Genomic DNA, 16,176 nt, shown 5'->3' with positions numbered 1-16,176 from the left:
GAATCAGATATTATACTAGCATAAGCTTGTTTGCCTGAGGCTACATGCACACGACCGTATGCGCTTTGAGGTCCGCAAAAAAAAAAAAAAAAAAAAAAAACGGATGACGTCTGTATGGCATCCTTTTTTTTTGCGGGTCCATTGTAAAAATGCCTATACTTGCCTGCAAACTAGAAGAAAAATAGGACATGCACAATTTTTTTAGCGGAGCTATAAAACGGACATACTGAGGTGGACAGCACACTGTCTGCTGTCCGCATTTTTTGCGGACCCATCGAAATGAATAGGTCCGCATCCTATCCGCAAAAAAAAAAACGGAACGGACACGGAAACAAACAACGTTCGTGTGCATGTAGTCTGAGGCTGAGGAAGGGATACATTTTCATTGAATCAGAAACTTCAGATTTGACAATATCCTCGATACTCTGAAGTAAAGATGGGGATTCCTCTTCTACGACTTTGTTCATGCAATGCTGACAAAGTAACTTAGACCAAGAAGGAGCGAGCTTTTTCTTGCACACAGCACATTCCCTCCCTTTGGATTTAGTAGTAGCTTTCCTGGGGCCCTCTTTGATATTCGGTCTAGGATCATGACTCTCCTGGACTTCAGAGCGCTGGGTACTCTCATCATCCATGATACTGGACCAGGATTGAGAGTTTCACAAGAAGAATCCACTGAGGATCGATGGCTGGATGGGCTTCCTCTGACCGGCGCTGAAGGGTTTAAATACCAAGAGGTCGGGTCCCTGCCAGTGCACCCATGCGGCCTCAGTAGGAGATTCTCTTCTTACTTCCGGAACGCACACCGCGTGCATTCCAAATACCGGAAGTTGTGTGTTACAACTTCTGGTTCGCGCGCAGGGCACGCAAATAACTCAAACCCTGCCCTCCCTGCCTCTGTAAGCTTCGAGACAGGGAAGAAGGCAGAGTAAAGGCACGGGACCTCCTGAACACTGCCAGGAGGATCTGGCGTGTCAGCATCCCCTCTCGGTTATGCTGGGACTGCCCAGGAACACCGGCCTGATGAAAATCCAGGACCCAGAGGGATGAACCCCAGACTTAGCAGGCAGCTCCAGGTAACCCCTGAAACAAAGTGCCTGCGGGGCTCCTGCAGCCAAATTCAGCTCTCCACAAAACGTCCTATCCATAGGACAGGAAACTGGTAGTATGGGGGAGGTATCCCTCCTTAAGTGCTCTCCACGAAAGTTTCCTGTCCTGAAATGAGGCTGTCTCTCAAGGGTCCTGTCATAGGCGTAAGGGCAAGATTGGGTGTAGTGAATATTTTTCCCCCGATCCCAGTGTCCGACAGCGGCTTTTAACCCTCTGTCCTTTAAATACACCATCAGGTTGAACATGGAATGGTAGAAGGGAAGTCGGGAGAGAGCTATAGAATGTGTATGGCAGCCTTTACGGCCAATATGGACTAAAATGTGTATGGCTGCGTCTGTGAAACAATCGTTCACCAGGTAACCATTTGTTCAACCATCAACCAATCTAAAGTGTATGGCCAGCTTCAGGCCACAAAATTTAAAGATGCTTCCAATTTATCACAGTGGCTTATGCTGCATGATATATTTGATGCATGGATAGACACTTTTGTCTAAGTTTTCACCACCTTTTTGTTGGTTTAATTTACTGCAAAAGTTTTAAACACAACCATTTCCTCCGAGCCACACCGTGTTTAGCAACAACAACAAAAAAAATAAAGGGATAAAACACTCATCTGGACACTTCCAAGAGTAGAAATGAATAAGCGGCACTCACCATTCGATGCAAAATTTATTTTACTGGGTGCAGAGAGGGAAGTAACAAACAACAGTGCAATCACAGGAACATGGCCCGCTGCCTCCTTCATGTGATTAAAGTGGTGAAGTGAGGATTCGAAGCCGCAGTGCCACCTCAACCTACGTCTCATTTCAATATAACTCATCTGGACACTGTCGTTTCAACAAACTATATAAGAAACATTGTAATATATCCTAGCAGAGTAAAATGGTTATATCACCCCCAGCTAACATTCTCTGCTAAATGCGTCTTAAGAGACAAGATGGCTGTCAGCTCACTGAAGGATCAGATTACATGCTGCCCGTAGAAGACTGGATAGATGAGGATGAGTGAGCGGTACTGGGAGAGACAGACAAAAAAAAGCTTATTTAAAGGGTGAGAGGCAAACATGCGGCCATAGAGGTCTATGGAGAGAGGAGGAAGAATGAGCTGCTAGATGGAGAACAAAGCATTTGACTCTGCTAAGATATATTATAAAACATTTAATATTCAGTACCTGTACTATTGATTTATGCAAAACAACCATTTATTAAATATATTGGACTGTGTTTTCTTTACAATATCTGCCAGTGTGTCTTTAATAACGGCATCGTCTAACAATGTTATTATACTGCAGGGATTGCGGGAGCAGAGCCAGGGCAGTTCTAAGCATTCATGAGTAGGTGTAATCACCCACAGCTAAACACAGACAGCGTTAGAAATTACACCAGTCACCAGGGACTTTCTGAACACACCCTTATAAGCTACACAGAGAGAACTGTAATAAGAGATCTTTTTCTTAAACAGGCTGCCTGTATTGGACCATGCTTTTTACCAGGAGAAACCCCCAAGGATAAACTAATTACTAAGTAGCTTGCTGCTGGGACTACCATCAATCAGGAAGACTGTGGCAAACAACGCTTAGTTCTCCTGCAGCACCACCACAAGAGAAATGAAGCATCACACAGTTCTCATGAAATATCTGTGTTTTTTGGAGATTTTTTTGATGATGCATGACCCTTTTAATCAAGGGGAGGTGGGAGTGGCCATTGCTGCACAAGCTAAGGTGCTCCAAGGAGTTCCTGCCCATCAGTGTGCCGAAACCCTTAGCTGCATTAACAATAAAAAATGTATTTCTCAACAAGGATGCAGCAGATCTGCATAAAAAGTATGCATTTACTCAGATGGGGACCACATTGCTCCACTCATGTTAGTTCTGCAAGTCCAGAAACAACTAAATCAGCTATACAAAGTGGCAGGCGGTGACGGGGACAAGGCTCCCTCCCTAGCGGATGATGCTAGGGAGGCTCGTCCCCCCCAGCGGTGTGGGGAACAGGAAAGGTGCAGGGAGCGGGGTAAGTATATTCCCTCTGAGGGGCCCAGCACATGGGGGGCTGTTTGTGAAATTGGATAACCCCTTTAAGGGTTAAGGCTTCTTTCACACTTGCGGCAGAGTGATCCGGCAAAACGTATGCCAACTGATGGCATTTGTAAGACTGATTAGGATCCTGATCAGTCAGAAAAATGCATTAAAAAGCCAGATCCATCTTTCCAGTGTCATCCGGAAAAAGGGATCCGGCATTTTTTTATTCTTTTTTAAGGACGGATACGGCATTCCGGTATTTCGAATGCCGGATCCGGCACTAATACATTCCTATGGAAAAAGGCAAGTCTTCAATTTTTTGGGCCGGAGATAAAACCGTAGCATGCTGTGGTTTTATCTTTGTCCTGATCAGTCAAAAAGACTGAACTGAAGACATCCTGAGCGATGCATGAGGATAAAACTGATCAGTTCTTTTCCGGTACAGAGCCCCTAGGACGGAACTCTATGCCGGAAAAGAAAAAAGGCAAGTGTGAAAGTACCCTAACCCGCCACCACCCACAACAGTCACATTAAAATTGAAAAAAAAAAAATTCCCTTTTTATTGTAGACTTTGAAATGATGTCTGAAGTAAATATAGTTGGCGCACAACTAAAGTGACTTAAGGGGTTGTGTCGCTTCAGCAAGTGGCATTTATCATGTAGATAAAGTTACGGTAATACAAGACACTTACTAATATATTGTTATTATCCATATTGCCTCCTTTGCTGTCTGGATTCATTTTCCCCATCACATTATACACTGCTCGTTTCCATGGTTACGACCACCCTGCAATCTATCAGTGGTGGTTGTGCTTGCACACTATAGGAAAAGGCGCTGGCCGGGACAGTGGGAGCATGCATAGGACAGTGCTTTTTTCTATAGTGTGCAAGCAACATAAAAATGTGATTTAAACAATAGGTCATTTTCTGATCACACATTCCATTTAAGGGTCAGTAATATTCTTCCCCCTTTGTTTTCCAGCTGTCAAAACTTTTTCATTATTTTTTTTCCCTTCAATTTAGCTATACGAGACCTTGAATTTTGTTGAACAAGTATTTTTTTAAGCCATTTTCGGGTCCATATATTTAAAAAAAACATTATTTTAGTTAGATCATTAAAGTATTTCACTACTCCCATAAAACTACAATAAATATCGTGCACATGGATGCCCACCTCATCTGCTGATGGATTGCCAGACAGCGGTCAGGAGACCAATAGATGGGATCCCCGAGATGCCCCATTAGTACGTACCAGCACCCTGTTGTCCCTTTACATGCCACTCTAACATGGACAATGCACATGAGCAGCCACGGACAAGCACAGACTGCAAAAACATGTTTTAGGGCTGCACAGAATGGCGTAGGGGGCTGCACGTAAGCCCCTGGGTCACAGGTAGTGCACCCGTTATGCTTTGTTACAGAACTGATTGTTGTGCACAGTCGGAGGGGCGGTGTGAACTCACCTTCAGTGTTAAAAGTAACTGCACGGCATTAGTGAACGGGGTGGGTGCTGGAAGGTCAAAATAAGTCGCTGTTCGGAAGAAGAGCAGGTAGCTGAAGGTCCAGCCCAGTGCGAGGAAGTGACAGGATCTGACAGTGAGTAAGAGTCACAGATGAAAAGCTTCATCATTTGATACAATATATCAGGTTAGGTTATAAAAACAAACAAACAAAAAAAAAACAAAAAAAAAAACACTTTAGCTCAGTTTTCATCTTTAGCCTGAACTACAATCAACTTACATTAGGGGTACGTCTGCCTGACGGATCCGTCAAAATGTATGCAAACTGATGGCATTTGTTAGACGGATCAGCATTGAAATGACGGATCCGTCTCTCTGGTGTCATACGGTAAAAACAGATCCGGCATTTATTCTTTTCACATTTTTTGAGCGTGTGCAGACCGCAAAAACGGATCTGTTTTGCCGGAACACTCGGCAATAATGCACGTCAATGGGAAAAAAATGCTGATTCGAGCATTCCGGCAAGTATTCCGGAATTTTGGACGGAGATAAAACCGCAGCATGCGGTATTATCTCTGTCCTGAAAAGGCAAAAAGACTGAACTGATGCATCCTGAACGGATTGCTCACACTAGTGTGAAAGTACCCTAACAGACGAGCTATTAAAGAACTAAGTGCTACTGATGCTTCATTTTCTACTTTCTCTACTTCCATCTAGAACTAACTTCCCATATTCCAGTAAAAAGGTATGTCCCTACTGATTAACTTCTTCCCATATGTTGTATCAGGGCACCATTGAGAGCCCTCTCTATGAGCCTGAGAAGAGACCCACCGCTCTGGCGGACTCACCGTGACCATACAGGTCCTTCTCAAAAAATTAGCATATTGTGATAAAGTTCATTATTTTCTGTAATGTACTGATAAACATTAGACTTTCATATATTTTAGATTCATTGCACACCAACTGAAGTAGTTCAAGCCTTTTATTGTTTTAATATTGATGATTTTGGCATACAGCTCATGAAAACCCAAATTTCCTATCTCAAAAAATTAGCATATTTCATCCGACCAATAAAAGAAAAGTGTTTTTAATACAAAAAAAGTCAACCTTCAAATAATTATGTTCAGCTATGCACTCAATACTTGGTCGGGAATCCTTTTGCAGAAATGACTGCTTCAATGCGGCGTGGCATGGAGGCAATCAGCCTGTGGCACTGCTGAGGTGTTATGGAGGCCCAGGATGCTTCGATAGCGGCCTTAAGCTCATCCAGAGTGTTGGGTCTTGCGTCTCTCAACTTCCTCTTCCCAATATCCTACAGATTCTCTATGGGGTTCAGGTCAGGAGAGTTGGCAGGCCAATTGAGCACAGTAATACCATGGTCAGTAAACCATTTACCAGTGGTTTTGGCACTGTGAGCAGGTGCCAGGTCGTGCTGAAAAATGAAATCTTCATCTCCATAAAGCTTTTCAGCAGATGGAAGCATGAAGTGCTCCAAAATCTCCTGATAGCTAGCTGCATTGACCCTGCCCTTGATAAAACACAGTGGACCAACACCAGCAGCTGACATGGCACCCCAGACCATCGCTGACTGTGGGTACTTGACACTGGACTTCAGGCATTTTGGCATTTCCCCAGTCTTCCTCCAGACTCTGGCACCTTGATTTCCGAATGACATGCAACAGTCCAGTGCTGCTTCTCTGTAGCCCAGGTCAGGCGCTTCTGCCGCTGTTTCTGGTTCAAAAGTGGCTTGACCTGGGGAATGCGGCACCTGTAGCCCATTTCCTGCACACGCCTGTACACGGTGGCTCTGGATGTTTCTACTCCAGACTCAGTCCACTGCTTCCGCAGGTCCCCCAAGGTCTGGAATCGGTCCTTCTCCACAATCTTCCTCAGGGTCCGGTCACCTCTTCTCGTTGTGCAGCGTTTTCTGCCACACTTTTTCCTTCCCACAGACTTCCCACTGAGGTGCCTTGATACAGCACTCTGGGAACAGCCTATTCGTTCAGAAATTTCTTTCTGTGTCTTACCCTCCTGCTTGAGGGTGTCAATGATGGCATTCTGGACAGCAGTCAGGTCGGCAGTCTTACCCATGATTGCGGTTTTGAGTAATGAACCAGGCTGGGAGTTTTTAAAAGCCTCAGGAATCTTTTGCAGGTGTTTAGAGTTAATTAGTTGATTCAGATGATTAGGTTAATAGCTCGTTTAGAGAACCTTTTCATGATATGCTAATTTTTTGAGATAGGAATTTTGGGTTTTCATGAGCTGTATGCCAAAATCATCAATATTAAAACAATAAAAGGCTTGAACTACTTTAGTTGGTGTGTAATGAATCTAAAATATATGAAAGTCTAATGTTTATCAGTACATTACAGAAAATAATGAACTTTATCACAATATGCTAATTTTTTGAGAAGGACCTGTATATTCCATGGCTGCCCATCCACCTGAAGAGTAAGAGCTATGTCATACTAAGCACAGCTTTCCCAGCGATGACAACTGATCCCCGGGGAGTAGGAAAGCAGGAGCTTCAAACTAGAAAGGGGTCATTCACCTCAGGGTTAATAAAAAACCTTTAGGACAGTTCTGAATTTAATATGGGCATCATCGACTGGCCCCATCCCCCACACACTTTGGTCTGTGTATGTTGTCCACATTGTTCTTAGTGTGTCTTATCTCAGGCAGCAGGCCTGCCATTAAAGGGGTAACCCAGAATCAGAAAAACAGGTCTGCTTTTAGTCCAAGAACAGCGCCACACCTGTCCGAGGGTTGTGTGTGGTATTGCAGCTCAGTCCATGGACAGTAGTAGCATTGTTTCTAGTAGCCATGTTTTTCTAATCATGGACAACCCCCTTGAATCCTCTGCCTACATAATATTCAATTTTACTGTAAAATAAGATGCTTTTTTGGAACGTTCTGCTGTGTGGCCTCTCTCACCACCAGATATCTGCAGCAAGATCAAGATTAAACGCTGCCAAACCATCAAAGGTATGTCACTTTTTGATTAAACTGTCCCTTTATCTTCTCTTACAATAATAATAACAAGTTAAAGGGGTTTTCTGAGACCTAAAGGGTCCGACACCTGGGACCCCCGCTGATCAGCTGTTTGAAAAGGCAGCGGAGCTCCAGGAGTGCCGCGGCCTTCTCACTGTTTACCGCAGGCCCAGTGACGTCACGACTAGTATCAACTGGCCTGGGCGCGGCTAAGCTTTGTTCACTTGAATGGAGCTTAGCGCCGCCCAGGCCAGTTGATACTAGTCGTGACGTCACTGGGCCTGCAGTAAACAGTGAGAAGGCCGAGGCGCTCTTGAAGCACCGCTGCCTTTTCAAACAGCTGATCAGCGGGGATCCCGCCGATCAGATGCTGATGATCTATCCAGAGGATAGATCATCGGTTTAAACAAACTGCAGAACCCCTTTAAATACCGATGACCTATCCTCTGGGGATCAGTATCTGACTGGCGGGGGTCAGCTGTTTGAGAAGGCACTGGTGCTTGCAGTAGTGCTGCAGCTGTCTCCCAGCTTTCCCTCGGCCAGTGACGATTCATGTGTCACGTGGCCTAGGTGCAGCTGAGTCCCAGTCAAGTAAATCGGCTGAGCGCGAAACCAAGCACAGCCGCTATACAACGTACAGTGTATAACCTACGTTTTTTCCTCGTACCGGTGTTGGGTTGCCAGCCCTGATCCCGAGCACTGTCTCTGCATGGAGGTGAGCCAATCTACATTTTTTCTCTTTTGTAACTCACAATATTACAGGAAAATGAGAGCAAACTGCCGGCAATATAGTCGCCGTACCTGGGTGATATCTTTGTGATAAGCCATGTCCCAAGGATGGTGATAATGGAATGCAGGATGTGGATGTTACAAGTCCCCAGCGTCACCAGCAATCCCACCGCTGCTCCACCCCACTGCTTCACATGTGGACCTGAAAATGTAAAAAGCCAAAAATGTAGAAAGCCACCCCAACATTTCTGCTAGTCCTGAAGCCTCCTTGCATCAAACATATTTCCCAATGTAATATGTACAAGGCGATCTTGCAGTGAAGGTACCACCCGACTGTAAATAGGAGTATTTTAAGGACTTGGTTGTATAAGTTATTCCACTCGCTGTAGATGCTTTAGGCTACTTTCACACTTGCGTTAGGAGCGGATCCGTCTGGTGTCTGCACAGACGGATCCGCTCCTATACTGCAAACGCTTGCATCCGTTCAGAACGGATCCGTTTGCATAACTGTTTATTTCAGATCTGATTTTTCACTTCGGAAAACTCAGATCCGACAGTATATTCTAAACACAGAAGCGTTCCCATGGTGATGGGGACGCTTCATGTTAGAATATACTGAGAACTGTGTACACGACTGCCCCCTGCTGCCTGGCAGATGCTGCCAGGCAGCAGGGGGCAGACCCCCCCCCCCTCCTGTATTTAACTTATTGGTGGCCAGTGCGGCCCCCCCCTCCCTCCCCAGTATTAAATATGACCAGTGCGGCCTCCCCCTCCCTCCCTCCCCAGTATTAAATATGACCAGTGCGGCCCCCTCCCTCTATATTTATTGGTGGCCGGGCCAGTGCGGATTCCAAGTATTGTGAGCAGTGCGGCCTCCCCTCTCCCCCCCTAATTAAAATCACCCCCCCCCCATCATTGGTGGCAGCGGAGAGTACCGATCGGAGTCCCAGTTTAAATCGCTGGGGCTCCGATCGGTTACCATGGCAACCAAAACGCTATCTTGGCTGCCATGGTTACTTGGCAATAAATACAAGCATTATACTTACCTGAAGAGCTGCGATGTCTGACCGGCCGGGAGCTCCTCCTACTGGTAAGTGAAAGGTCTGTGCGGCGCATTGCCTATAGCACAGACCTGTCACTTACCAGTAGGAGGAGCGCCCGGACGGTCAGACATCGCAGCTCTTCAGGTAAGTATAATGCTTGTATTTATTGCTAAGTAACCATGGCAGCCAAGACTGCAATAGCGTCTTGGTTGCCATGGTAACCGATCGGAGCCCCAGCGATTTAAACTGGGACTCCGATCGGTACTCTCCGCTGCCACCAATGATGGGGGGGGGGTGATTTTAATTAGGGGGGGGAGAGGGGAGGCCGCACTGCTCACAATACTTGGAATCCGCACTGGCCCGGCCACCAATAAATATAGAGGGAGGGGGCCGCACTGGTCATATTTAATACTGGGGAGGGAGGGAGGGAGGGGGAGGCCGCCGCACTGGTAATATTTAATACGGGGGAGGGAGGGGGAGGCCGCACTGGTCATATTTAATACTGGGGAGGGAGGGAGGGAGGGGGAGGCCGCCGCACTGGTAATATTTAATACTGGGGAGGGAGGGGGAGGCCGCACTGGTCATATTTAATACTGGGGAGGGAGGGAGGGGGAGGCCGCAGCACTGGTAATATTTAATACTGGGGAGGGAGGGGGGCCCGCACTGGCCACCAATAAGTTAATTACAGGAGGAGGGGGGGGGGGGGGTCTGCCCCCTGCTGCCTGGCAGCATCTGCCAGGCAGCAGGGGGCAGTCATGTACACAGTTCTCAGTATATTCTAACATGAAGCGTCCCCATCACCATGGGAACGCCTCTGTGTTAGAATATACTGTCGGATCTGAGGTTTACGATGTAACTCAAATCCGATGGTATATTCTAACATAGAGGCGTTCCCATGGTGATGGGGACGCTTCAAGTTAAAATATACCATCGGATCGGAGAAAACTCCGATCTGATGGGGACTCCTGACTTTGCATTGAAAGTCAATGGGGGACGGATCCGTTTGAAATTGCACCATATTGTGTCAACGTCAAACGGATCCGTCCCCATTGACTTGCATTGTAAGTCTGGACGGATCCGTTTGGCTCCGCACGGCCAGGCGGACACGAAAACGCTGCAAGCAGCGTTCAGGTGTCCGCCTGCTGAGCGGAGCGGAGGACAGACGGAGCCATACTGATGCATTCTGAGCGGATCCGCATCCACTCAGAATGCATTGGGGCTGTACGGATCCGTTCGGGGCCGCTTGTGAGAGCCTTCAAACGGAACTCACAAGCGGAGCCCCGAACGCTAGTGTGAAAGTAGCCTTACTCTGCCACTGAGGATTATACGGGAAGAGAAGGCTCCTCTAGATTACATGGCAGATTATCTCCGGAGATAGTTTTCCCGTATAAGACAGGGATTTGTATTTCAGTATCTCAGCGTCAGTATCTTATACTCCAGGAAATTCGTCTCCGTAATACAAAGCTCACTCCTAGGGAGACATTAGCAAAGCGGTTTTCTACAGATCCGTTCCCTTTTCGTATGCAATAAATTTGACGTCCTGTTAAGTGTAGATCTTTGTGTTAGCGGAGAATTACACGTGAACTTACTTGCATGCTTGAAGGGAAATCCTATTATTACAGAAAACAGCAGCACGGCAAGGTAGGTGATCTCGTCAGGGGACATGGTCACCCTCCTGCAAAGGAAGCGCAAATGAGAAGTCAAGGACATTGCAACAAAAACATCACGCCATACCAGACTTGTCCTGGCGCACAGGATGGTAAGGTAAGGCCTCATGCACACCACCGTATGTTTGGGCCGCACCGATCCGCATTTTTTTAATGGATGCAAACAGCACACAGTGTGAACGCGGCTGGGTTCAGAGCTTTGCGGACTGCAAAACGTATATGGTCCTTTGCATGAGGCCGAAAGGATGGCACATTCTAACTGATTGCACTTAAAGGCTTTCTGCAGATTTTTCTTACCGATGGTCTATTTATTGAAGTGAATGGGGCTGAGCTGCGCCCAGGCCAGCGATACTAGTCGTGATGTCACTGGTCCTGTGGGAAACAACGAGAAGGCCGCGGTGCTACTACCGGCGCCGCTGCCTTCTCAAACAGCTGATCGGTGGGGGGTCCTGGGTGTCGGACCCCTGACGATCAGATGCTGATGATCTGTTCAGAGGATAAGCAGCAGAACCCCTGTAATGGAAGCTTTACTGAAAGAATATAAATCAGTATGTTAGTCACCAGGCAACAATGATGCTCCTTGCCTGGTCAGAAGGAAAATGTTTCCTTCAAGCAGTAAGGGTATGCTCACATGTTGAGGAAACGCTGCCAATTTCATGGCAGAAGTACTGATTTCATGTAGATTCCTCTTTGCATTTGCAATGGGGGAAATCTGCGCTAAAATCCTACAGGACATATTGACAGGCCATAGATTTAAAATCTGTACCACAGGTCAATTCCTGCTGCAGCGTGTGGATGAGAATTGCTAAAAACCCCTTCACTTTGCTGGTACTGCGCTGCAGATTTTCTGCATGCAATTCTGCGACACAAAATCTGCATCTTCAGCAACCTGTGAATGTACCCTACGGACCATCCTGATGCTCAATAAGACGTCCCAAATCACTGACTGATTATAGCCTGTGTGTGCCGCTGTGTATACGGGGAGCCAGAAAGACAGTACAGTATAGCGATGGATGGAGCTACACTATACCGCTGTGCTATACGCACAGTGCTGCTACACATACATATGGGTATATACAATACACACATACACCCACAGTTCAGTGTAACCGCTGCCAATGGTCGGCCAATACACAGTCCAGTGTAGGCGCTGCCACCGGTCAGCGTGCAGTCCTGTGTAGGCGCTGCCACCGGTCAGCGCGCAGTCCTGTGTAGGCGCTGCCACCGGTCAGCGCGCAGTCCTGTGTAGGCGCTGCCACCGGTCAGCGCGCAGTCAGACACAATCAAACTGATCACAATTCATCAAACACTTTTCATTCGGGGATTTAAAGATTGATTTCAGTACACAGATGGAAAAGGGAAGCCGGGGGTCAGCGGCGGAGCAGACCCAGGTAACCATGTCTGATTTTCACATTAGATAATAATGGCTTTGATTTTTAATTTAAATATTTTACCTACTTTTACTTAGACCTTTTTTTACCTTTCTATTACCATAATCTAGCGTATTTTTATAAGACTCCTTGGAAGATGCATTTATTTTGACAGCCTGCCTGATTCATCAGTTGGTATGGTAACATAAACGCAAATTTCCAGCAACGCCAACACAGCAATCACATATTATAGAGAAGCATATTGGTTGCTATGAGCAACTCTACCTTCTCTTCTTTCAGTAAATTTAAAGGGACAGTGCTGTCAAAGAGTTTTTCAACCCCAATAATAATAGAAAACAAAGTTGTGGTTTTTTAGAATATTTGTCTATACCACTGAAAATGAAAGAGCATTTGTCATCATGATCAACCCTATTAAACCCGGGATACTGCCTGGTAGGGTTGATCATTGTGACTAAAATAAGCCCTTTTTGCATTGGTATTACTAATGCAGAGAAATTCTCACCTTTAGGCCTCATGCAAACGACCGTTGTTTTATTCCGTGTCCGTTGCACCGTTTTTAGTGATTTTCTGATGACCCATTGATTTTCTAATGCACCTTTTGCCATCCGCGTCCGTGGTTCCAGTCCGTCCAAAAAATATAACCTGTCCTATTATTTCCGCGGAAAACGGTTTGTGTACCCATTCAAGTCAATGGGACCGCTAAAAAACGCGGAGGCACACAAGATTGTCATCCGCGTCCGTTTTATTCCTATCATTTGCATGGCAAACCTGTCAGACTTATCTTTTTTATTTACATTCCTTTATGTCTGGTGGTCCTCCAAAAATAAAGGAAGACACATGGAAACGGATCATGGAACAACGGAACCGCTAAAAAATACTGTCGTGTGCATGTGGCCTTAATTACATGAAGATGAGGTGCTTGGAGCACTGAGGGGCTGGCCTAGCTCCTTGGAGAACCGCTTTACCTCTTTTCCTGACAGATTGACAGACACTGCTCCCATGCCAGGCCCTGCAGACGACTGCTCTGATATCTAAACTGTGCCGATTTCAGGACCAGGCATCGCAGCTTCTCTGTGCACCGAGCACACAGCGGTGTTTGTCCAGCCAAATCCCAGCTTTTTTGCCAGGTAGAGGCTAAATCTCCCCCATACCCCATTATAGTCAATAGGGCCGGCGGACATCTACCAATGCTGGATCCGGAGAGATCTCTGCCAGAACAGCCTTCCAAAACCACTAACAGCAGTTTTTTTTTCCAAGCGAAACAGGCACCGGAAGCTCATGGCTGGAGTACGGATTCTCCTGCGGCCGTACAGGTAGGAGCTCCATAGCACATTGCTCCTCTGCCTGTACCAGCACTGCTCTGCTAAGGCTCCATTCACACGTCCGTAATAATTGCGGAACAGGTGCGGACCCATTCATTCTCTACGGGGACGGAATGGATGTGGAGAGCAGACTATGTGCTCTCCGCATCTGCATGTCCAGGCCGCCCTGCCGATCTTCTGGTCCGCGGCTCCGGAAAAAAATAGAACATGTCCTATTCTTTCCGCAATTGCGTTCAAGAATAGGCAGTTCTATGGGGGTGCCGGCCGGGTGTATTGCGGATCCGCAATGCACTACGGACATCTGAATGGAGCCTTAGTCAGGCTTTAGCAGAGTGGGCACAGGCAGAGGCGCAATGTCTTATGCAAGCTCCTGCCATGCACTCGCTCTGCGAATAGCCGGCAGTGTCATGCTCCACCCCCTTGGGCCCCGCATATCACACTATCAGATGTTCCCGGATCGTTCCGTTATAAGCGTTGTCTCATGATAAACACTTATAGGGGAAGTAATCGGTGGGGCCCCTGCTAATAATGAGAATGGGAGCCCGTGCTCCCATTTAGTTCTATGGGACTGTTGGGGATGGCCGATCCCAACCGCCTCATGAAGATGGAGGCACACTGGAGAGGTGGGCGGTGTGCGGCTCTGCCCGCTTTATGCCAGAAACACAGAGCAAGCGTTCTACTTCCACCCCTCCATCAATTCTCGGCCTTGATGTGACAGCGACCACCTCATCAGATGGAATAGTGGTCAGAGTTAGTTCTCGACAAAGGAGCAGGTCCCATAAATATCTGCAGCGGAATATCCCTTTGGGCTGGGGCTAAGCAGTGATCTTGGCCACGGCACCCGTCACATGACCAAAGTGTAGCATCGCCGCCACCAAACTGTATGGGGTCTCATCAGGACTCCCAGGATTTAAAAAAAAATCCAACACTGCTGCCCATTACATTCTATGGCTGCACAACCGTCTTTAGTCGTGTGCCAGGTGTCACAGGCAGTACCGTCGTGTAGCCCCCTCTATAATTACGTCATGCAGAACAAATGACATCACATGTACATATGCGATCCCATAGGCTGACACGCAGTATATCGCTTGTTTTCAGCCTCGCACGAAGTCATATAATGTCATGTTCTCACATGCGTATAACTGCAAGCATTTTACTATGATCTGGAAAAGTGGCACGCCCCCGCGATACTGGCCTTGCGATAAAGTGGACTAAATGGCGTGTCTGTGGCACAAGCAGGTCACCGCCTGGCGCCCCCAGTAAACCTGCCCCATACATAAAGGACACTTTATAAAGAGTTAATAACTACACATCATACATATAATTAAACTTTTTAATGATGATAATAAATTGATTGAAATATTCTAATGAGGGGGACGGTGGTCTCCAGCAGGGCTGCCCTGTCCCCCTATGGCCAGCGGCAGAGCCCATTACAGCTCGCTGTAGCATGCCTTCACCTGTGACACTACACAACTGTGTCCGGTGCCGCGCTCGCCTTACCTTCTAACGGATGCTTAGAAAGCGTAGGGCTGTGGGCTCGGATTGTTTAACGAGGAACCATTCATTACACGGCGGAGGGAACAACAAGGAAACGACACACTGTCACCGCCAACCACCCCGTCTCTGCATGGGATGTGCCGCTTCCTGGTGACCTCATCAGCCCCACCTCACATCCTCAGCGGCGATTGGAAGATGCTTGGCGACGCCGTGTGGTGATTGGCTGACCGTCCATCACTCAAGTTCTAAGGGGCGGGGGACATGGGTTGTGCGTTACGCAGGCCGTGTGTCTCTTAACTCTTTCAGCACCGCAGCCGATTTTACGCTAGTGACTACAGACTAGTGGGAAGAGCGAAGTACATGTGGCTGGGACTCGTACGGCTCCCTGACTGTCACCGCAGGACGTTGCCGTGTACAGCGTATAGATGGACAGGGATGTTCTGTTGCTGAACTCCTTTAATCCGGCATCAAATATCCAACCATTGGAATAGGCTGGCAGAGAATTATTAGACCCCACTATATATTCTGTTAGCGTTCGATTTGGGCTTCCTTTGTGGAGTTTCTCTACCCTCAGGGATGGAAACCCTGTCTCTGAGGCCCCAAGCAAAGCAATGTCTGTGGGCCCCCTTTGCACCACTAAGGCCCCTTTCACACGGGCGAGTTTTCCGCACGGGTCAATGCGGGAGGTGAACGCATTGCTCCCGCACTGAATCCGGACCCATTCATTTCTATGGGGCTGTGCAGATGAGCGGTGATTTTCACGCATCACTTGTGCGTTGCGTGAAAATCACAGCAAGCTCTATTTTGTGCGTTTTTCACCAATGCAGGCCCGATAGAAAAGAAAGGGGCTGCGTGAAAATCGCATAGCATCCGTAAGCAAGTGCGGATGCGGTGCGATTTTCACGCACGGTTGCTAGGTGACGATCAGGATGGGGACCCGATCTTTATTA

General features: G+C 47.3%; 1 protein-coding gene across 1 annotated transcript in view; it reads right to left on the bottom strand.

Moving 5' to 3' along the window:
- Window positions 1-15,362, bottom strand: part of MBOAT7 (membrane bound O-acyltransferase domain containing 7) — a 44,802-nt gene extending 29,440 nt beyond the window's left edge. Inside the window, exons 1-4 of the mRNA XM_044278200.1 lie at window positions 15,230-15,362; window positions 10,939-11,024; window positions 8,379-8,508; window positions 4,590-4,716 (exon numbers count right to left, since the gene is read on the bottom strand). Of these exons, the coding sequence (XP_044134135.1) occupies window positions 4,590-4,716; window positions 8,379-8,508; window positions 10,939-11,014 (333 nt within the window). The 5' untranslated portion in view covers window positions 11,015-11,024; window positions 15,230-15,362. The remainder of the gene's footprint in view (window positions 1-4,589; window positions 4,717-8,378; window positions 8,509-10,938; window positions 11,025-15,229) is intronic.
- Between the last annotated feature and the right edge of the window lie 814 nt (window positions 15,363-16,176).

The sequence above is a fragment of the Bufo gargarizans genome, chromosome 2 (genome assembly GCF_014858855.1).
Source record: "Bufo gargarizans isolate SCDJY-AF-19 chromosome 2, ASM1485885v1, whole genome shotgun sequence".
Taxonomy (NCBI): Eukaryota; Metazoa; Chordata; class Amphibia; order Anura; family Bufonidae; genus Bufo; species Bufo gargarizans.
This window is presented reverse-complemented; position numbering and strand designations above follow the sequence as displayed.